This window comes from Cladophialophora bantiana (genome assembly GCF_000835475.1).
Source record: "Cladophialophora bantiana CBS 173.52 unplaced genomic scaffold supercont1.1, whole genome shotgun sequence".
NCBI classification, from domain to species: domain Eukaryota; kingdom Fungi; phylum Ascomycota; class Eurotiomycetes; order Chaetothyriales; family Herpotrichiellaceae; genus Cladophialophora; species Cladophialophora bantiana.
In genome coordinates, this window is record NW_015971575.1 from 1,694,991 (window position 1) to 1,716,687 (window position 21,697).

Sequence of the window (21,697 nt, forward strand, 5' to 3'; positions counted from 1 at the left end):
ACATAAACACTCCTAGATCCCCCTCCCCAGGAATCCCTTTCTTTCCCTCCCCATCCCCCCTGCCGGCCTTTTCAGTGTACCTCTTGCCTTCGGTGACTTAGTCCGTTGCAAAGAAAGTGTATTCACCCCAAGTAGCTATTCCCTCCACCGAGCCCAATATATCGACCTAGTCCCTCCTCTCCATTACCATGGCGACCAACACGGAGCACAATGCTGTCAATTCGGCAGTCAACGGCGACACAGCAACTCACGCCCAGCAATTTGAAAACGCCACCCGAGGCATGAGCCACGAAGAGAAGACGGCTGCTCAACATGCTGCTCGCTTCGGATATGGTCCTTTGGCTCATATGCGAACAAACTTGGATGCCACTCTGCCCGGTGAGTTGGCCCTCCCCCGCGCCCTTTGCCCTTTCCAACTGCAGTCGACTGACATTCTGCATACAGCCTTTGGAGGTGAATTCCAACCCGGTCTCTACAGAGGCGTTGAGAAGCGCAAGTTCGCCAACCCGGCCCCTCTGGGCTTGTGCGCTTTCGCCTTGACCACCTTCGTGCTCAGCTTGATCAATTTGGGAGCTCGAGATGTCAAGGTCCCGGCCATTGTCATTTCTCTCGCGTTTGGTTATGGTGGTCTCGTGCAGCTCCTGGCTGGCATGTGGTAAGTGTTTCTTCCTGCTTGCGTTCGAACAGCAGACGCTTACACCACTGACAGGGAAATGGCAGTCGGCAACACTTTCGGTGCCACCGCTTTGTCCTCTTATGGCGGTTTCTGGATCTCGTTTGCCATCATTCTCACTCCGGGTGGCTTCCAAATTGAAGCGACCATCGAACAGGATCAGAGCACCAAGGCCCTGTTTGATTGTCTAGGCTTCTACTTGATGGTAAAGTGGTGCCCCATGGCATGTGCAGACGCGCCGCAGTTCTAACTGGAAAACTACAGGGATGGTTCATCTTCACCTTCCTCCTCCTCATCTGCACCCTGAAGTCTACCGTGGCTTTCTTCCTCTTGTTCTTCACCCTGGATCTGGCCTTTTTGTTGCTTGCCTGCTCCTACCTGGTCCTCGAGAACGGCGCCCCTCACACTGGTCTGACCCGGGCCGGAGGTGCGTTCGGTATCCTTGCCGCGTTCCTGGCCTGGTACAATGCCCTCGCCGGTATTGCCGACACTTCGAACAGCTTCTTCATCGTTCCTGTCCTGCACTTCCCCTGGTCGGAGAAGGGCAGAGCTGCTCGTAGCAGCGCCGAGGACAAGGCCGAACATTCCGCATAAGCGATTTACGCGAGTACCCTCATCAAACACACGTCGACAGATATGGCGGAAATGCGCGAGATGCTGCAGCAGAAATGATTTTCTATCACCGAAAATGAAATGAATCATACTGGAGAGGTGTGGAACGGAACTGGGAATCGGCAAAGCAATACTACGTCTCTTTGGATACCCCAATCTGCGTTGCGTGGTTCTGGCTAGTTCTGGTGCAAAAACCTATCCATCGTTGGTTGACATACTATAATGCTATATTCGTGACCTTCAGCTACTTTCTCGTTTTTGATTTTGTTTTTACATTGTGAACTCACGCCGCTTCCCTGTGAGGAGCCGCCATTCTGAGTTCTCCATTGCACATCAGAAGTCAATAGGGATGTTCAGCGTCGCACGTCATGATGGAATGAAGGGATCATCGGATGGCTTACTGGCATTCTGTTCAAGATTGTCGTCATGCCCAAGCCTTTGGCCGTTCGCGAACGGCCCCAATCAGCTGCACGCCAAGTGATTGGCGCGCTGGCATCGAAGATCGCCCACGCTGCGCATAGACCGATGGAGCAGAAGTACGGAGCAGGCAAGGGTCGTTTTAGCGCCCCGGATGCTCTTCATCACTATCTACCGTCACTCAGGTCTTGGACTTTCCCAAGCACCACACACGCCCAAACGTGCAAGTTGGCTCTTTCTGGGGCAACTCGAGTGTCAAGTGACCTTGGGCCCGCTTGTTAAATCGCCCTCCCTATTACAGTACATGCCTCACTTGGTACCTTATTACCCCACTCGCCCAAGTCATAGATCGGCCTTTTCGCTTCTTTGCTTTTCCGCCCTTTCGTTCGCCGCTGTGATTTTCCCCCGGCCCTTTTTCAATCTTCGGTCAGCGAATGCCATGCCCTAAACCTTCTCCGTTCAACCTCCGCGCCCGAGCTGGGTGCCTGCCTGCCTACCCAAGAACCGCGATCGCGATCCGTGGTTCCTTTTTCCCATGGTGCAACGGGCGGGGAAGGTCGAACTAGCTGTTAGGGTACTGTGCACGTAGTACCGAGTATTTTTTACGGCGGTATTATCTATTTGGCTATTACTTGTCTATGCAACCTGCAGTGTGCACGGACCTCCCTCGCACTCACTCACCTGCTTCGTCCTGTCCTCTTCTCTTGTCTTCTCTCCTCTCCTCTCCTCTACCCAGCTTCTATTCTACGGTCCCTACGGCGGAGTACCCGCGTCCAAGCTGCATGTAGCTATGTCGTCGTCTCGTCGTCTCGTCGTCTCGTCGTCCCGTGGCAGGCGTCATCGTAACACTCTACCGTGGCACTCTGCAATTAATATGGCTCCCTCCCTCGTCGATCTGTCAATCAATCAACAATGTCCCCGCCGTCTTGTCGTTCTCTTGATTCGAGAAGGAGAGACGAGAAAGCGGATTTTCTACTCTTGTCCTTGGTCTTGCTCTTCCCCTCGTCCTCGTCGTCGGCCTTGGCCCTTACTCTTGCCCTTGTCCTGGTCGTCCTTGGCTTACAATGTCCCTGTACTCCGCTCTTTTACCAAGAAGTGGGAGGCAGCACCGTACATAGCAAGTGGTGTTCGAGGGTGTCGAGGTTCTGGGCAATGACGCTCACACTCTCGACATCGCAACTTTTTCTCCCTGGCGCGGTGGGTCCGGAGGTGTAGATCGCCGCCAAGGATTCCCCGGCCGCGGACTTGGTATCCGTCATGCGCTTGTGCTGGTGCCGCCTGTGCGCTGTACGCTTTACGCTGTATCTTCTACTGTATGCTTCACCTAGCATTCGTTTTGTTCCCCAGGCCTCCAGTATCGTGCAGATGTAACAAGAGCTAGAAACAACTACATCCTCCTCAATCTTCAGCGTGATCCCGATCTGAGCTGTGCGTTGGCTGACGCATCAGCAAGCGTCAGCCCTTCCCCTCTCCTGCCAGTCTTCTCTATCCAGCCCGTCAGATTCTAATCCTGCGTGTCTCGGATCCCCGGACGAAGATCTCCCCCGAACAACTCCCCAGAACACCAATCTGACTGTTTGGTTCCGCCCAGTGCCTGAATATTGTACCTCTTTCGAGCGGGGTAAGCCAACTTCTCGAACAGACGCAGACACGACCATCGTTATTACGCCCGTCGCGTGGGTAGCCTAACGGCGGTACGACTCCACCCACCCATTTAGAGAGATGCATCTTCGTCACGGCATAAACCGCTCTTGGTTGTTTTGACCTTGTCCGACCCGTGGTCGAATGACCAACGCACGCTTCAGAGGATTGCAAAAGCACTCACGTAGCTGACGCTGCTGTCCCTGACAGTCTCGGCATCGCTACTGCGTTCGTATCGCATGAACCTGAAGCGTCGGTGTTCCGCGGGTTCACCCCCGTTCTGTCGCTCCACCTCTTCGAGGCCAGCCATGAAGACACCTATAGGATGTCGGCCGCACACGGTGTTGCCGGTTTCTTTGAGCACACGGAGGAACTCTGAATGTTGTCCCGTGGCAATGGCACACATACACGCTCTGTCAGCGTGTGCGATGCTCTCGTGTATCTGTGGTCCCCCTTTTGAAACCTGACTCCTTGAGCCGAGATGTTGACCGTGGCCCAAAGTGGGCACCTTGTGGACGTCCTCATTGATCGACTCTTTGGCCGTGGTGAACTCTCCTCGTGCCCCATTTGGAAGCACCAGTGGAGACAAGGCCGGGCTAGGTGCGTCTGGGAGGTAGTAGGTGTAGCCAAATCGACTCCCCCAGTGGCAAAAATCCGACGAGATGACGAATACGTTGCTTTCATCCGCGATGTACGGAGCCAACATCCTTCCCAAAGCAGCTTCTGTTGCAGGGTTCGTCCCGCCAACCATAATGGGGACGAGGGGAGGGTACGACGACTCGGGCTTATCAAGGTGTAGCTTCTGAAGGAGGCGGTGGATGTAGGGCAATTGCATTTCAGCACTGTGTTCTGCTTCATCCACCGCCTGAGACATGGTGGTGAACCTGATAGTACGACCCTGGACAATCGTCGAGAGGGTGGACAGTTCCTCGATGGTCTCCCGATCGAGAGGAAGAGGCGTGTCGGAGAGGGGAGTTTCGTAGGCGTGGACAACAGGGAGCGCAGCCGTGGTTAAGTGATGGTGATGGGATGGATGAAGGATGAAGATGCGCTTGGCCTTGGACAGGTCAAGACATTTGTAGGCCCACGCTGCACAAGGACCAGAGTATGCGTACCCTGCGTGAGGAGATATAACGACTCTCGCTCCCGGTACTGGCAGGCCATCAAAGCCAGGGATGATGGCCGTCTCGGGCACTTGGGACAGCCACTGATCGAGTTGGGCTGATAGTTGTCGACCATGGCTGGAGTACCACGAGCCAGCATGGGAGGCTTCCCTCACGGCCATCTTGAAAAAGGGAATGAGAGAGCAGAATGGGCCGACGAAATACGAGGAAACCTTCAGATCGTTTGAGAGATGTGGTTGGTGAGTTGTCGACGATGATCTCGTGGTAAAGAGCGGGGTTCATCGGGATCCTTGAAGCACCTGCTGGGCGCCTGCCTGCGGGTCCCTAGGCATAGAGGCTAGTGAGGCCCTCGGTGGGCTTTCTAGCAATCGAGCACGCTTCACCCTCTCGAGCTGCTCAATCACGTGCCCTCAATTGTCAATGTCCATTTCTTAATTAGCCCTGCGTCGATTTGTTGTGTACCGTGTTCTTGGAGAGGGCTGCTGCCTCTGCAGAGCTAATTATCGTCGCGGTTCACCATTGGGCGCCTGAAGCTCCCAGCCTCCCACCCCCTCGCGCGTGTGCGACGCGTAGAGTGGCCCGTCTTGCCCGTCGCACGTCCCACGCGTCCTCCCCATAAACCCCGTGTCCTCTGTCCTCTCACAATCATCTCATCTGTCGTCTTCCCCGGCGTATCTGACCAAAGGAAAATATCTCAGCAAAGATGAGCGGCAAACGAAAAGCCTCCGTCTTTGAGGAGGACATGTTCAACCTCCAACAGAACATAATTCCTTCATCGCCCTCCCTGACATCATCCCCTCAATCCACAACAAGCACCATCTCATACAACAGCGACACGCATCCTTATCTCACTGTTCGAATAAAAGCCGTTCCTTACCTGAACAGTCGGACGCGCAAGAGATATCGCGACGACAGACCGAACGAGGAGATTATCCACGAGAACACGTTGAGGAAACTGTACGACGCCCAACGGCTGCATCTTGACGAAGCAATGCCCATGTCGGACGTGATACCATTGGGCGAAGACGGCGTGCCAATGGACGAAGCCGATGCCGAGATGATCGGTGATGTCCCAGAAGCCGAGATACCGCAGACGGCTCAACCAAACCAGAGAACAATAGATGCCTTCTTCGGCGGGCGAGGCAACTCACAATCCAGAGAGAACATGGCCGACCAGGCGGCGCCAAACACCCTCACCTCCACTCACAGTCCTTCCAACAGACCGCGACAACATATCCAAATGAGCTGTTCTGGCTATTGGAATGGTCTAACTCTGCTATCCGTCAATGGATCCGCCGCTGCCCGATGATGGAAGCCAGTGTCTTGCAGCGCGACCAATCCATCTGCACAGGAGGCTGTGGAAAGAAGATATGCAACATCTGTGAGCACAGCGATATGGGGCTTCTCTAAGAAATGTCTCAAAATATGTCCCGTGAAGGATGGGAGTGCTAATGCCGGCTTCCGGCCAAGGGAAGGAGGCGGATCGTTGCCGGCGAGGTTTGGATATTAGCGTGACAACGTTTTGGGTACTTTGCATGTTGCTCAACAGAACTCTCCCTGGTTAAGAGATCAATCATGGCCGAGTCAATGGACGAGCCATCTGCAAGATGGCGCTTGGGTGTATCATACAATAGACGACCGAGTTGATAAATGCAGCCCCAGCCTCGAAGTTCCTTTCCTGAAATGGAAGGCATCAATCGTTGTCGGCCTCTGCAGCCAACCTTGCTCTTGCACTGTACTGGGTAGACACGCGCCACTGATATGAATCCATGCCCAGTGGGGTGGTTGCCCATTGGAAATGTGTAAAGACCTTGTCTTTCGTCCTCATTAATTCATTCTGATTCGACTATGTCCATGTACAAGATGAAACACCGAAACTGAGTAACAAAAGATGCGGACGGATGCAATACCCATAGGTACAAAAAACATTCATATCGTGCGATGTGACGTGATATTGACTTTGGTTGCCCACCTGACAGCTTGGTAACATGGGGAAATAAGATGAAACTGAGACCCTCGCTGCTGTCTTTCTTACCAGTGCGAGAGCGGATCCAAGCCCGGTGTCAGGGAAGGGCAGAAAGAAAAGTGCTTCCAATGCAACAAGCCTGGTACCATATGTCCCTTGTGCGCCTATACATCATCGTCGTCGCCTTCCCCATGCAAATCCTGAAAATCATGCATCGTATCATCATTAGTGCCGGTGACTTGTGTGGGCTGAGACCAAATTTGTACGTCCGCTCCTGTGTTCGTGGTCGTGGGGCCCATCCTGGTCGTTAAGTTTTTGAGTCGCCATCTCGCACCCGCCTGGCGAAATCAGTTCCTCTGTGGACTTGATCCATCCGACCTCGTCGATAGGCGGTTTCTGGTGGATCGCCCATTGCTTTCGCCCACAAAGATCTCCTTCAACTCGACCCAGAAATCCCACTCCGGACCAACATTCTCGCCACATGTCGTGCCTTAAATAATTGCCATTGGCCTTCCAACCTTTTTCAAATTCCTTCTTGCAGTGCTGCCGCTAGAAGCCAGCACTCTTAGTCCTACGCTGGCTTCGAGCCCCTCTTGCACGGCTCAATGACTCTGCACCATTTGAGATCTAAGGAGACCGCGTGTCAGATGGCTCTCCATTGACCACTCGGAGAGGTACACTTCGGGCCGGCTCATCGTCCGCGCTTCTTCCACTGCGATATTTTTCCATCCAATAGTCGTCCAGCATGGTGCTCAAGCGATGGGTATGCGTTCTTGACATTCTCTCCAACTCTTTTTGAATCTTCTCGTACGCTTCTCTGGCCTTGTCCCTTGCTAACTTGGTCTTCTCGCACCTCCTGATCAAAGGCGTCAGGTCCACAGCGTCGCCACGGACTTTGGCCTCAAGTAGTGCACGATTCGCGCCCAGATCGTCTTGATTCGCTCTGTTGGTTTCCGTGAACGCCATGCGACTTCGATGTCGCATCTCGTCGAACATTCGCATCTGCTCTTCCCGAAGTTGGAGAAAAGCATTCCTGGTGTCAGGGCTCAGAGCGTCGGGGAGCGTAGAGGGGGGTCGTCCTGATCTGTAGGTTGGATAGTACATCGAGGTGCCAATCCGTCGAATCCTTGCCCGGTCCGGCTTTGCACTGACATTAAGCTCAATCTTGGCGTCCCCTTTCAACGACTCGGGCGCGTTAAGCTCGACGCCCTCATCCCAGGTCTTATCACTCACGGGTGGAACCACATTGTTCAACATGCGTCTAGCATCGATGGTTCTACGACATTTCATACATGATTTGCTCTTGGAGTATGTCGCAGAATTGACCCAGGCGGATAGGCAGGTTGCGTGCATGGGGGTATCGCAACAGGTAATGACAGCAACGAAATGATCTGGTTCGAATTCGAGCTGGCATGCTGGACATTCCCTCTTGTGGTCTTCCAACGCCTTGATACTCTCTGCGGTGGCTCGAGTGAGGATCAACATCGTGGGTGGCTTTTGCGGGCTGGCTGCGGAGCTTGGCGGTGATCGTCGGGGGCCTACAGCGACATTTTCCGGTACAATTTGGGTGAAGGAAGGAAGAGGAGGAGGAGGGGCACACTGGCTCCATTCAACCGGAAAATGGTATGGGCTTGTTGTCGTCACATTCCTAGGAGACTCTGCCCAACGGCCCTGAGATTCCCGTAAACGCTCGTCCGACTCCCTGGAGCCTGGGAAGATGTTCCCATGCAGTGGTCGAGCAGGGATGGCGGCTGAGTCCTGTCGGAAAGGTGGAAACGGATAACTGGTCAGATTAGGGGGTCGTAGAGGCTGGGCTGTCGAGAGAAAGTTCTGGTAGTGGAAGGGAGAGTCGATGCTACGCAAGTCTTGAGCAAAGCCGGAGCCTGAAGCAAGGTACTCGAGAGCGGCATCTTCCTCCATGAAGATACCAGGGTGCATCAAGGGTGGTATACCGTGGAGGACATTTCCAAAGAAATTGCCCGAGGACGGGACTGGGGTCGGCACCGAATTGTTTGGGGTATGTGCAGGGTCGGCCATGTGTCTCTGGGGGCTAATGTTTTTGATTTCGATCCTGCGGCGTTTGTACTTGTGGTCATCAAAAGAGGGAATTTCTCGGTCAGAACGAGGTTGAGATCCGGAAGGGCTGTAGTCGTCGTAGTGGGGTGGCGACGACATTTGATGGTGGTAATACTCCATGCACGGGGTTCAAACTTTGGACCGCAGTAGTCAAGCAACTGTGTCCAGGTCTGTGGGAGTGAACGTTCAGATAGGGTTCCAGAGCCCGACGAAGGGTGGAAATAGTGTGTTGCTAAGCGTGATGGCCGCTGTCTCGAGTTTGGTTGACTACGGATGCCGTAGCGACGATCGGGCGAGCCTCGGGCTGCTATAGAGACATGGAGAGATGCCGCGGATCTCGTGCAAAAAGGTCGTGGAATACGCCTTAGGGCGCCGTCAAAGAACAGGCAATGAGAGTTTACGAGTGAAAGAGGTTGAAAGAAGAAGATGAAAGTGATGTGAGGAGTCGAGGAGTGTGGTGCAAGTAAGGTTGTGACGGAATCTGGATGGTCATGCGAGGGGTTTCTGTCCTCTGGCCTTAGTGCCTCCGGAGTCGGCCAGTAATAGCGAGAGAAGCCACAACCGGGGTGAGGCAGAATGTATCGAGTATCTCCTGAAGTGAAGTTGGAGAGGAGAGAATCGGGAGGAGTCAGGTAGAGGAAAGCTGAAACCTGGTCGGAGCTCGGGGGGCGTGTCTTTTGGTGTTGTGGTCTGTGCTTGTGAATTAACTGCTCAGCGGCGAGTCGGATGTTGGAAGAGGAGTAGGAGGAGGAGATGAAATGGTTGTCAAGGTTGCAGTGGGAGACGAGTGTTTGGCAGTGATTGGTTGGGTGTGTGTAGCATCGGAGGGCACGAGAGAGGAGAATGCTAATTAATGAGGAGGAACTGGACGAGAAGGACGAGAAGGACGAGGAGGAGGAGCAGCAGTAGCTTCCTAGGTATGACTTCAGGATTCCTGCTTGGTTCGTGCTGTCAGCTTCAAGTCTGGCCACCGGGCAGACTCTGGGCAGGCTCTGGCCACCTGACAAGTAATTAAGGAATATGCATGCAGTCTCAACCTTGTCACCCACTGTGTGTGTGTCCTCAAGTGTCCAGCCGTGCTTCCGGCAAGATCCAGCCCCTCAGGTGACAAAACAAGGGACTGAACAGTAACAGAAACAGAAATACGCGAACGACAAAGCCGGAAAGCAAGGAAGGTGAAGGGAGGCTACAAGGAGAATAAGAGCAAGAGTGAAGCGTCTTAATTTATGGATTAGGACCTTGTAATATTCCACAATTGAGCCCAATGTCAATCAGGCACAAGTGCCAGAAGTGCCAGATTTGCCCTGTTTCGCAGTGGCCGCCTATTAATATTGCCTTGTGCCTAGCGAGGTGGTGCTCCTACAGTACCAACTTACTAATGTGCTGGCTGCCGAAGGAGCAACATGTGAAACTCGATCCTCCCAACTGAGGCGCTCGGCATCAGCGGACGGAGTACGGGGCCTTATTTCAAGGGAGGAGGATACAAAAGAGGGTGAAAATCGTAAAATGAAGTACAATGGCCGAGAATGAATGACCGTCACCGCCAAAAATAGCCGTCATTTGATTTACTGCCCTCCTTCCCCCCTCGCCTTATCCCTCTGCGCTCTCATGGCTCAACTCCTTCATGCCATCTCCTCCTTCCACCAACTCACCTTTCGACAACACCATGGAGCCCCTTTGCCTATCCTGACACCAACCCCTCTGGCACGATGAGGCCGCTTTTGCAAACACACGTCTTCTCCGCAACCATTTCGATTGCCTTGGGTCGGTTCATAGAATGGGTTGGCTCGCCGCTGGATGTTACACTCTCATAGCAGGATATGCCCTCTATCGAATCTTGCTGAAACAGGACGCCCGAGAACCCTTAGAACTCCCTGCAAATTCGCAACATGAATCCATGGTCGCGCCGCTTGTCGAAGAGGTGAAAGGGGCCTCACCTGTACCAGAGGTACCAGAGATCCTTTGCGTGGAAGCTTCTCAACCACAAGACGATGGACCACCTGAGGAAATGGCCGACAACAGAATAACCAAGACTGGAGCAATGCCTCCTCCTCCGCCGCCGCCACCATCCAAGCCGGCGAGACCGTCAAGCCCGCCTCGTCTCAAGCCTCCAACTGTTGGTAGGTCACCTGCGCCACCTCGACCCGCCAATGGATTTATCCGACCTCCTCCCTCAGCAGCCGCCTCGCTCCGTGTCCCCCCTATCAAGCCTCCCCCGAATGCCTCCTTCGCCCCAACTTCCTCCATCATGCCGCCTGGCAAGCAAGTCTCGCGGAAAGTGATCCTTGAACCGGGTCACTCTCCCCTCGATTGGGCGGCTCTCACATCCAATCCCAACAGCCACCTTCGAGGCAACGATGCACCGGGGGAAAGCTTGATTCGGGTCACGCCAGCCCAACTCAAGCGGCAGAATGGAAGAAAGGGGAGAGATGCCTGGACAGTGTACCAAGGCAAAGTGTACAACATCACACCCTACATCCCTTTCCACCCCGGCGGGGCGGGTGAGATCATGAGGGGCGCGGGGAGGGATTCTGTCAAGTTGTTCATTGAGGTTCACCCCTGGGTCAATTGGGACGCCATGTTGAGCGAGTGTCTGGTTGGAATACTTGTCGGCGAGGACGACGGAGCAGGTGGCAATGGCGGGGGTTTAGACGATATGGATTGATTTACAAGTCTACTTTTATGGGTATTCAGGATGGAACTGGACTCGTTTCGCAAGGATAGATTTGAAGGATCACGAAGAAGTCTTCGCCACAGGACCCATGACCTAGACCTGGCCGGCGAGGCGTCACACCTGCACAAAGCCGGGACTCGCGGCCTGCACCACCACACTCTAGGAGCCACGGTTCATAGACATGGCATATTTCATGATACCCCTACTCCGATCAATGCCATCGGAAGCAATCAATGACATTTGAAGTTCACACGGGCTCTATTCCTCCTCCTCTTCCTGGTCACTCTCTCCCTTCCTCGACGTGAATCTCATTTCCAATGTGTTTCCCCACGCCATTTACATGCAGAACAGCAAGTCATGTACTGAGAATGGGACAGATCTGGAACGAGAATGTTGTCTGAAAGCCTGTATCGATGGGTTGTTCTTCATTTCCTCGGATCAAGCGGCCCGGTGTATGACATGCTTCGTCGACCTCTTGGCCTGCAATGAGCCAGATTTGTGTATCCAAAGCTGAGGAAGGTACTCCGTACCTGGTTTTGGTTTTGTTTTTCCTTATTCTTTTTTTTTTTCGGGGTTCCGCCTTTTCATGAAACTGTCGTGCAGGAGCGGAGCGAAGCGAAGCGACTGAATAAAAGGCTCCGCGGTTTCAATAAGTATCACATCAGCTTTTTTTTTTCCGTTACAACTCGTCTCTCTTGACGCCCTTGATCCCCATCAACTCCGTCTCAAAAACCAGCACGCTGCTCGCCGGGATCGGCCCAACGGACCTGTCCCCGTACCCCAGCTCGGGCGGGATCGTTAACTTTCTCTTCTCACCAATGCACATGTCCAACAGACCCTCGTCCCATCTACAGTTCCCAACCCAGTCAGCCATGTCTTCCTCTATGCCACACAAAAGTCCTAACAAGCCGAAGGGGAGGGAGAAAAGGGAAAAGGCAAAAGGGGAACAGGAAACTCACCCCTTGATGACCCTCCCCGCGCCCAACTCAAAGCTCAACGGTGTGCCTCTTGAATACGAAGAGTCAAACTCCTTGCCCGTGCTCTGCAGCGTGCCTCGGTAGTGGACGTCGATCTTGTCGCCCTTCTGCGTCTTTCGCGTGCACTCAATGTCCGGCGTCTGGTAGTCAATCTCGAGACCGGCGGAGGAGACGACGTGGGCCAGGCACAACGCGGCGGCCAGGAGGGAGGCGAGGACTTTCATCGTAGGCTGTGTTGTCGACTGTGGGAGTGACTGCAGATGGGGCTCTTGTGGTCCAAAGTTGCTGTGTGCTTAGTTACTGCAAGGTACGGACGAAGCAAGGTGTTCGATCGGGGAAAAGAGACAGTTGGTGGTTGGTTGTTTGTCGAGTGGGGGAAGCCGGCCCGCCAGCCAGTCTTCCCTCTGGGAACTTCGTCTCAAATTTAACTGGGATTTTAGGACATCAAGCAACAGGAACAAGATAGTCGCAAAGTTTAATTCCACTCAGCTACTCGGTACAGAGAAATAGAGAACTGGTTCTCGTTGTTATCCCATAACTGCCGACATCGAGACCCCTCATTGCGAAATATTTCACCACAGCGACGTCCGGGATATCCTGTCCCGTTATTTGTGTTCGAATTCCTCCACCGAAATCCGTCATAGCTCGACTTGCTTGCCCAGATACCCCCCCGTTTCACTTCATACCCGGGTACTGCTCGCAATATCGACACTGGCTTCGCGAGTGATAGATGCTCGAGGGACGCGTTATCGTGCCGAACCGAAGCACGCCTTAGGATGTCGTTGACTTGCCACGGGAGTAGCACAACGCTGAACCGTCGAGCTGTTGTAGCTCATCTTTGGTTCCCTTCTCTGGCGAACGCGCGGGAACTTGTCTTCCTCTGACTTCTTGGTGGTCGTCAATGTTTGATGGCTGCATGTTTCGTAGACACACAAAACCACGCCAGAAGCGGACATGGGATCGTGGGGGGAACTGACTTCTTGATCTCTTTTCGGGCCAAACTGGCGTTCCATTCGGTCAGAATGGAACTGTGCTCGGCGGCAGTGGTGTCGGGTCAGATCACATAAACTGAGACGCCCAAATTGGGTAGAAAGGCGGCCGGACCCCATTGGGTGTGAGACCAGTTGTCCATGAGCACGGTCTTACCTTTGAATTGGCCATTCTCGTCGCCCCAGATTGACATGTACACATGCTTGGCTAAGCAGTGGAGCTTGTCGGATTCTCCCGCGTTATATACACAGGTATCCAGACGTGTCAGGTAGTTGGGGAGCGTGGGACTGGTTCTGGTGGCATAGAAGTAGTCACTGAAGCCGTGGTATTCGGCATTATCCGTCCACTCTCGGGCTTGTGTGGCACCTTGGCCTTTCTTGCGCAGCACGAGAGCAGGCGGCGGATGGTATCACGGCTAGACGCAAAGTCTCGTCCACGTCCGGACCGAGTCTATCGTCAAGAGTGCCCTAGTCGACCTGCTTGCGTTTGGCTGGCTGGCTACCGTCGCAACCGCCATTTGAACCGCTCTTGGAGCCCTCCTTTGCTTTCCTATCAGCCGTTGCATGGGTGAAGGGTTTTGCTGCAAGAGACTCTGGTTCCGATTTGATGCCCGGCCGCCCATATTGACAATACGAGTAGGTACAACTTGGGGACGAGGAGACATGAGGTGGGGAGATAAGGTGGTATTGACGGCTTGGGTGTGGTAGGAAAGTCAAAGGTTGAATGTTTCGGACTTGTGCTCAGTGGGTACAAGTGTTCGACTTGGTTTGATGGCACGTTGGAAGGGACAGAAAGATGGAAGAGGTCGAGGAGATATATACAGGCGGAAAATCAAAGATGAGAAACCACACGCGGTGAAATCCAGAGGCAGTTATTGCGACTGTCATTTGTCATTTATTATTGAAGACAAATCTCGGATGATCGCGGCTAGGGCGCGGCCAGACAAGACAGGGTGAACTGCGAGGACAATGAAGGCATTGTACAATATCTGTCACGGCCTCATTCACTTCACTGCTCTCGCTATAGAGCTGATGTTCAGTCGCGCTAGGCAACTTTCTGTTCGTGATGCTCACGGCGTCCTTGCCACCGGCGGCATCCTCCTCTATGTCGATTCTCCTGAACATGGCGGCCGTCTTCACACGGACACTCATGCCAGCTCTCTCAGGCGAGAGGGGACCACATTCTATCGTTAACCTTCTGGCAGCTCTTCCAATTGTCCTTGTCGATCTCCAGACATTTCATCTGGAGGAAAGCTTCCTGGTTGGATCATCTCCAGTTCACCGCCGAACACGGACAGGAGTCTGTAAGCAGCATTGTTATTTAGTTTTTGGGTCAAGCCGAAAGTGGCTATTGACCACTGACGATGGCTGTTGGTTGGCTATAACCGTTGATGGTCTACTCCCACCCCGCGAACGTTGTAAGTGACGAACGCCGATTTGTAATTGACAAGTAGGCAAACAATTCTGGGTGTGTCTCGTTTCTAGGCTGCCTTGTCTCCCTTCTGGCTGTCGTGCTATTGTGGTAGGGATGTTTTTGGTTCGTGAGGTTGACAGAATGATTGAGGTCAAGGTTGGTGGTGATTGGGGTTGAGGTTGGCCTTTGAGTAATGGAAGTCGACGTAGTGCAAGTGATTTTTGGTGTTTGTGGAGTGTGTTGAGTTGAAGCAGCCTTCTTGTTGTTGTTGTTGCTGCGGCTGCTTGTTCTCAACCCCCTTAGTTGTCGCTGTCGGAGTCAAATAGCGTGTCAATCTCCTCCTGTCTCTGTTTCTCTGCCCTTCCTTGCTCTATCAAGTCTAGCAGCTCCTTTGAGGCAGAGTTGAAGACTGGTCTTGGAGAGATGAGAAACCGGGGAACCGCCATTTTTTTGGTGACGGTTCTTGGCGCGTAGCCACGAGCAGACGAGACAGTGTAGGTGTCTTTGTGGTACCGCAACTTTGCGGCAACCAGGTCGTAGTGTTTCTCGTTGTCGTTGGCGAGAGTGTTGACTTTGGTTGCCGCCATGGCGGCAAGTGGGCCTCGCTTTTGGGGCTTGTGGAAGAGGGACGCCTTTTCACGCGGGCATGGCTTGACGACTTTGTTTGGCTTGGTGGATGCCGCTTGTTCGCGGACGGCTTGATTGGAACCGTTTTGGGCGGTCGCCAGATCCAACTTCTGCAGTTGGTTGGTAGAAGTGGCGTTGTTGATCATCTTGGTGAGCTGCTGGGTGGGCTTGGAGGACAAAGTGTTGGAGGCCATGGTGATCAATGAAGACGTAGGCGTTGTGTTGTTGAGGGTGTTGTTGTTGAAGAGTTGCGCCGGTGGAAAGACCAGTAGGTTTCTATTTATATAGCTGTCGTTGTAGCTGAGCTGTTGTTGAGTGTAGGTGGAGGTTGAGTCTGTTGAGTCTGTTGACTCTTGAGTCTGTCGAGTCTGTAGAGCAGTGTGATCTGATGAGCGGAGCAGGAGCGGAGGAAAGGAGCAAGCCTGTATTTGTACTCTGCATGGGAGTCATCAGAAGGAGCGGGTTGAAGTGTCTCACCGTCAAGTTTGGTTCTGAAAAGAACAATAGCTGGAACCAAATCGCAACATCCTATTCATCCAATACAATTCTTCACTCCCTTCGGGAGACTCAGCCATTCTGTCGTTAGCGTCAAAGAAAATGTCTATTCGGGCACTGGCTTGGTTCATTGTCACGTATTCACTTCGAAAACACTGAATGGGAGCATTTCAACGAGAAAACCAACCTCTCTTGCTTTGAGCTCTAGCCTACCATTGGCCAGAGTGACCAGGAGTCCTTTGAATCTGAAGGAACTGAAGTCAAAGCTCTTCAGCTTCCCATGGTTGTACCAGCATCTCCAATGACGAACCCGTTCTCATATGTTCAGATGCAGAATTTTTCAAAGTTTGAATGAAAGACAGGCTGGTTCGTGACAAGTCTTTGAGAAGACTCCCGGTGTGGTTCAGGTGGGTTCTTGAAGTGACTCAGGTGCAGTGCCTCATTTTAGTGTAGTTGAAGAGTGCTCTCTGTTTGACGTTCAACCAGAGTTCTGGGACGATTTAGCTCAGGACACCGCCAATCCTCTCAGCCTCCTCGTTTGTCGAAAGACTCTCAGCGCTACTGATATGTTCATGGCGGAGGAAGAAATGATGGGCTTTCCGCTCTCAAATGGATGGCCAACTGATTGCAAAAGTGTCTTTCTTAGATGCGCGGAAGCTAGAATGTGCTCAGAGCTATGGGTGCATTGGCCGTTCAATTGTTCCTTCGACTTCCTGTCCCTGCTCGCACATTCGGATGTCAGATAGCGGTGATTGCAGCGGTATCATAAAGACACGCGGGAATGAAGTGCGATCGATCATGGTGGGTGCAGAATTGTCTCTTTGATAGCTCCTTTCTTCTGATGTTGCTGTTGTTACAATTAAGGAGGGTGATCAAGGGTGATTAATGCGGAATGCCGGAGGAAGCGAGGAACTCCATGCGGTCACCTGATTTCGTGATCGCCACTTTGCAGCTCGACGCGTTCCTGCGCGTCTTTTCTCTGTTCAACACTGGATCAATGTCCAGCTCGACCCCCATGCGAAATGCAGCTCCTAGTAGGGCTCAATGCCGCTCAGAGAGCTGCAGTCACCTCGCCGGCATCAGTTCTCCAAGTGCTAGCTCCTCCTGGGTCTGGGAAAACCAAGACTTTGACCTGTCGCGTCGCCTATCTCACTGCTCATTATGGACACAATCCGCAAAATGTCATCTGTTGCACGTTTACCATCAAAGCTGCCAGGGAAATGCGGGAAAGACTGAGAAGCTTGGTTGGCAGTGAACTCGAATCTAAGCTGGTCCTCGGAACTATCCACTCCATCTGTCGACGTTACTTGGTCGCGTACGGCCACCTTATTGGAATACCCAAAGGTTTTGGAATTGCGGACAACTCAGACAGTAATAGCATAATCAAGCGCATCGTCAAGCGCCTCAACCTGTCGATCGAACCAAAAAATGCGAGAGCCAGAATTTCAAGTCACAAGGCTAAAGGGAAAAAGCTGGAAGACCTGCCGAAGAAACCGCCGAAAGAGCTGAAGGAGCAAGAGTTTATAACCATTTTCCACGAATATGAGGCGGCATTGGCAGTGTCCAAACTACTGGACTATGACGACCTGCTCTTGCGATGTGTTGATCTTCTGCGAGCATATCCAGCCTGCGTGTCCAACATCGAAGCCTTGTTGATTGACGAGTTCCAAGATACCAACATCGTGCAATTCGAACTGATGAAATTACTGGCATCTGCAAACAGAAAGATCACCATTGTCGGTGATCCAGACCAGAGCATTTACGGATTTCGCTCTGCGGAAATCGAGAATCTACGACGAATGAAAGCTTTCTACCCTGAAACAGTCGTCATCAATTTGGAAGAAAATTATCGCTCTGCGTCGGCCGTGCTGAGACTTGCCCAGGATGTCATTGAACAAGACGCCAACCGTCCCCAGAAGAAAATGAAAGCGACCCACTGTCATGGAACTAAGCCGGTGCTTCGACGTCTGCCTAATCCTAATGAGGAGGCATTGTGGATTGCTAGTGAGATCAAGAGAACGATGACAATGACTGGAGGCCTACTTCTGCATTCTGATTTCGCTATTCTCCTTCGCTCGGCTTATCTCTCATTGCTTATTGAACGAGCTTTGACAAACGCCAACATTCCGTATCGCATGGTTGGGGGTCAACGTTTCTTTGACCGTGTCGAAATCCGGATCATCATCGATTACCTCCGCACTATCAGCCATCCTGACAATAATCAGGCTTTCGTGGCAATCATAAACACGCCGCCACGCAAGATCGGAGAGACTTCGATTGCTGAAATGGTCAAACTTGGGGAAGAACATAAACTCTCACTCTGGGCTGTTGTGCAAAAAGTCCTCACAGGAGATCTAAAGCCTAAAAAGAGGCTTTCGAAACCGGCGGAACAGGAACTGGGCCGCCTGATTAGTCTCATCCGGACTGCTAGACAAAAGATGAATACCGTACAACCGGCGGCCACGGTTCCGACGAAGTTGATTGATTTCGTTGTCGAATCTTTAGACTTTGAAAATTATCTGAAGAGAAAATACAAAGATGACCATGAAGATCGACTCGAGAACGTCAAAGAACTCATTACACACGCATCTGAGGTCCTGCTACAGAATGCGGCCGAAGAGCCTCTCGCGACTATTGAGGGTGTGGAACAGCAAATTTCCAATGGTGGTCAGGAAGTCCTCGCTCAATTTCTGGCGAATATTGTCCTCTCGACCGATGTTGAAAATGCCGAAGAAAGCAATGACAAACCTCGCCTCACCATCTCGACGATTCACTCCGCAAAAGGTCTTGAGTGGCCTGTCGTATTTATTCCAGCAGTCTATGAAGGGTCTATTCCTCATTCTCGAGCTGACAATACTGATGAAGAGCGGCGACTGCTCTATGTCGCAATGACACGAGCTCAGACTCTTCTCACAATGACTTTCCCAGTGTTGCAATCCCGGGATCAAGCAGAGTCCGTTCTTTCTCAGTTTCTCCCACCCAAAGTCCACCATCATCTCGCTCAAACTGGTCCATTATTTCATGATCACGCGATCCAGGATATAGCAAGCATCCTTGGACGGCCCATGCCGTCACAGGAAGACCTAGCAAAGAGCTTACAGGGCATCAAGGGCGAAGAAAGTCCAGCTGATGACATATGGCCGAGTGATGGTAGCCGCCGACCTACGCCAATGCTTCCAAGCGACACACAGGGTACTCAAGAATTCGGCAGGCCACTAGCAGAGGTCCTTGCCGCTCAGAAACAACAATACCGAGGCTACTCTAGCCTTCCAAGAAAAGATGCCACGTCAACCTCTGCTGGCTCTAGGGTGGTCACCACCATGAGCAGTGTCGACGCCTTCTCCACGTCAAACATGTCGCTGGGCTTCACCACTGCCAGCCATCAGCTCAAAACAGGTGTCGCTAATCTCAGGAGATCCTCATCGAATCCGCTCCCGCCTCAGAAAAAGCCGAAGCTGTCAAAGTCGATTTCAGGACAAGGCACTATCGGAAGCTTCTTCCCAAAGTCCGTTGCCCAAGCACAGCAACTATCAGCAGATGCATTGAGACCGCACACCATTGTGGTAGATCAACACAGAGATCTGAGCTATGAAGGCGCCCTTCGTCAAAAGCGTGGAGACCGAGATATCGCCAAGTGTGGCATCCCCGAAGAGTTGTCTTCGCATCAATTGAACTTTCGCAACAGCATAATCTATGGACGTCCTGCACCTCTGAAAGAGACAAGCACAAACTCCAAGAACCGGTATGCTGGGCTGTGCAGTTCACCACCTCCGTGCGTCGCAGATGAGAGGGAACAACAGATTCTAGACACTCCCGAAGGTGAGAATCAGACCCCCGGGGCTACAGCGGGGTCGAAGTCCCTAGCACCAGATGATAATGCAACGACATTGACCAATTATGTCCTCGCCAAGCCGGTCAGTTCCCTGCACAAGACTAGTATGTCTTCGATCAGAAATGGTGGGCTCTCTTCATCATATACTGCTTCGGGCGTTGTTAGGAAGACACTTGGAATCAGACGCACTATGAACGGGTGGGAGAACAGAAAGAACCGATGATTTGATATTCAGGTTCGGCTACTAAGCCACTGCTAGATTCTTGTTTGACTGATACACTGATTGTACGCATGACCTTTAACGACGGTACGAAATGATGACTGGGAGAGTAATTGGGTTTCAGGTGTCGGGAATTCTGGACCACCTGGCATATTCTTATTCCTGGATTGACTGAGGCGGTACGCCGGTTTGCACTGCAGACAGATGTGTGCAGGTCGTCTTCATTGTACATTGACACATATGGGGGTCAAACTCTGACAATGTATTATAGTGTTCTTGCGGTTGCTATAATCACGAAAAGGGACCTGGAAGCCAAAAATCATATAGTATGACGTGAATGCTGTGTCTCCCAATGGATTCAGAGTTGTCCCGTTCAGAATTTGCGTATGGGCTGGTCGTTAAGAGAACAAGACATTTCTGTGGACTTGTTTAAATATGAAACTCGCCGTCTCAATCTCAACAACTCCGAAAACAATCAGGTGTCTCCCGAGAAAGAAATAGAACTGTGTTTCGTTTTCAGTCCCTTACTAGGTTTTCCTGCTGCCTTTATTGCTTCTTCTCCCAGCCGTTAAAAGGGGCCATTGAATATCGTCATTCATGAAATCGTCTGCTCTGAATTGACTTTCTAAATAGATGAGAAAGAACGCGAAAAAGCAAACACGGCTCTGAGAAATACTGAGTACCTAGTGTCATACATAACATATATCAAGGGGGACCAAGAAGGGAGGCGTTGAAACAGTCCGTCAGAGATCATACGAGATTGATTGTAGCCCAGTAGTAAGTAATCGAGAGGACCACAAGTCTTTCTGTGTGTAAATTTACAAATCATCCCTCACACAACTGAACTGACGGCGTTAATTTTGGGCTCCCCTTCCCCTCCCCAACTCCTTTCCCTTCCCCTAGCTCGACCGCACCGCCATCAGTCATCTACAAAGCGAAGACGCCGATTGCGATGGCTCCAGCGGCAAGCATGGCAACGCCGTTCGATGTCATGCGGCCTGCTGCACCCGTATAAGTCGCAACCCAAGAGTTGGTGCCGTTGCTCGGGACGCTGTAAGGAGCCACCGGTGTTGCGGAAGCGGCCGCGACCCACGCAGACGACGGCACGGGCGCGACGGTCAATGTGGTGGCCATCGTCACGCTCGGGCTCACCCATGCGCCGGTGCCGGTGCTGGTGGAGGCCGCCGCAACGGGAGACTCAGGCTTGCCGACCCAAGATCCCTCAGTCACCGTTGAAGCGCCTGGAGCGGGCTGCCCACCCCAGGCTCCGCCGCTTGGTGCTGGAGCAGTCGAGGTGGCTGCAACGGGTGAGGTGCTACCGGCTGGAACTGCGCATGGCACGCTGGCGACAATCGGTGTGCTGAAAGGCCATCCTGCCGACGGCGTGAAGGTTTTCGTCGTCATGCAGGCTGTAGGAACAGGCGTCTCGGTGCAGCCACAGTGGGTGGTCGTGATAGTTGTGGTCTTGGTCGTGAAACCCGTGGAGCACGGCTCTGTCCAGGTCTCTGTGATAGCAGAGGTCAGTACTATTCCATATTGACAACAGAAATGAAGGGAAGGGCGAGATTAATGCCTTACTGGTAATTGTGACGGTCACGACCGAGCTCCAGTCGCCCCAGGCCGTTGTCGGATCGCTGGGCTCGGTTGTTGAGCTGGTCCAATCTTCCCATTGGAAGCCTGAGGGACTCGAGGAGCTCGATGAGCTGGTAGTGCTTGAACCAACATAGCTGGTTGTGGTCTTGACCCAGTCATCCCATGTGCTGCTAGTCACAGGGTCCGAAGATGTCGTTGTCGTCCAGTCTTCCCACGTGCTGCTGCTGCTAGTATCCCAGGAGGGTCCCGAGGAAACGGAGCTCGACGCGGAGGTTGTCTCAGGGAGTCCAGGGTTGCTAGTAGTAGTTGTATGTGGTACGTATGGCGCGGAGGAAGTTGTCTCGGGGAGTTCAGGGCTGCTAGTAGT

General features: G+C 52.6%; 9 protein-coding genes across 9 annotated transcripts in view; 4 read left to right on the forward strand and 5 right to left on the reverse strand.

The window, feature by feature from the left end:
- Positions 1-188: 188 nt before the first annotated feature.
- Positions 189-1,267, forward strand: Z519_00618 (uncharacterized protein; the record flags this gene model as incomplete). The annotated part of the gene is made up of 4 exons (XM_016758375.1): positions 189-378; positions 445-655; positions 710-878; positions 938-1,267. 4 exons carry the CDS (start codon positions 189-191, stop codon positions 1,265-1,267), a joined length of 900 nt encoding a protein of 299 aa, XP_016625624.1.
- Positions 1,268-3,503: 2,236 nt separating this feature from the next.
- On the reverse strand, positions 3,504-4,628 carry Z519_00619 (AmmeMemoRadiSam system protein B; the record flags this gene model as incomplete). The annotated part of the gene is made up of 1 exon (XM_016758376.1): positions 3,504-4,628. One exon carries the CDS (start codon positions 4,626-4,628, stop codon positions 3,504-3,506), a length of 1,125 nt encoding a protein of 374 aa, XP_016625625.1.
- A 542-nt stretch (positions 4,629-5,170) lies between these two features.
- Z519_00620 (uncharacterized protein) lies at positions 5,171-5,776 on the forward strand (the record flags this gene model as incomplete). Its single annotated transcript, XM_016758377.1, has 1 exon — positions 5,171-5,776. The coding sequence occupies one exon, from the start codon at positions 5,171-5,173 to the stop codon at positions 5,774-5,776; it is 606 nt and encodes a 201-aa protein (XP_016625626.1).
- A 1,284-nt stretch (positions 5,777-7,060) lies between these two features.
- Z519_00621 (uncharacterized protein) lies at positions 7,061-8,608 on the reverse strand (the record flags this gene model as incomplete). Its single annotated transcript, XM_016758378.1, has 1 exon — positions 7,061-8,608. The coding sequence occupies one exon, from the start codon at positions 8,606-8,608 to the stop codon at positions 7,061-7,063; it is 1,548 nt and encodes a 515-aa protein (XP_016625627.1).
- Positions 8,609-10,286: 1,678 nt separating this feature from the next.
- Positions 10,287-11,174, forward strand: Z519_00622 (uncharacterized protein; the record flags this gene model as incomplete). The annotated part of the gene is made up of 1 exon (XM_016758379.1): positions 10,287-11,174. The coding sequence occupies one exon, from the start codon at positions 10,287-10,289 to the stop codon at positions 11,172-11,174; it is 888 nt and encodes a 295-aa protein (XP_016625628.1).
- Positions 11,175-11,862: 688 nt separating this feature from the next.
- Positions 11,863-12,384, reverse strand: Z519_00623 (uncharacterized protein; the record flags this gene model as incomplete). The annotated part of the gene is made up of 2 exons (XM_016758380.1): positions 11,863-12,031; positions 12,143-12,384. 2 exons carry the CDS (start codon positions 12,382-12,384, stop codon positions 11,863-11,865), a joined length of 411 nt encoding a protein of 136 aa, XP_016625629.1.
- Positions 12,385-14,862: 2,478 nt separating this feature from the next.
- Positions 14,863-15,384, reverse strand: Z519_00624 (uncharacterized protein; the record flags this gene model as incomplete). Its single annotated transcript, XM_016758381.1, has 1 exon — positions 14,863-15,384. One exon carries the CDS (start codon positions 15,382-15,384, stop codon positions 14,863-14,865), a length of 522 nt encoding a protein of 173 aa, XP_016625630.1.
- Positions 15,385-16,707: 1,323 nt separating this feature from the next.
- On the forward strand, positions 16,708-19,740 carry Z519_00625 (uncharacterized protein; the record flags this gene model as incomplete). The annotated part of the gene is made up of 1 exon (XM_016758382.1): positions 16,708-19,740. The coding sequence occupies one exon, from the start codon at positions 16,708-16,710 to the stop codon at positions 19,738-19,740; it is 3,033 nt and encodes a 1,010-aa protein (XP_016625631.1).
- A 924-nt stretch (positions 19,741-20,664) lies between these two features.
- Positions 20,665-21,697, reverse strand: part of Z519_00626 (uncharacterized protein) — a gene marked incomplete at both ends in the record, with an annotated part of 2,720 nt that continues 1,687 nt past the window's right edge. Inside the window, 2 exons of the mRNA XM_016758383.1 lie at positions 20,665-21,242; positions 21,316-21,670. Coding sequence (XP_016625632.1) covers positions 20,665-21,242; positions 21,316-21,670 — 933 coding nt within the window. The remainder of the gene's footprint in view (positions 21,243-21,315; positions 21,671-21,697) is intronic.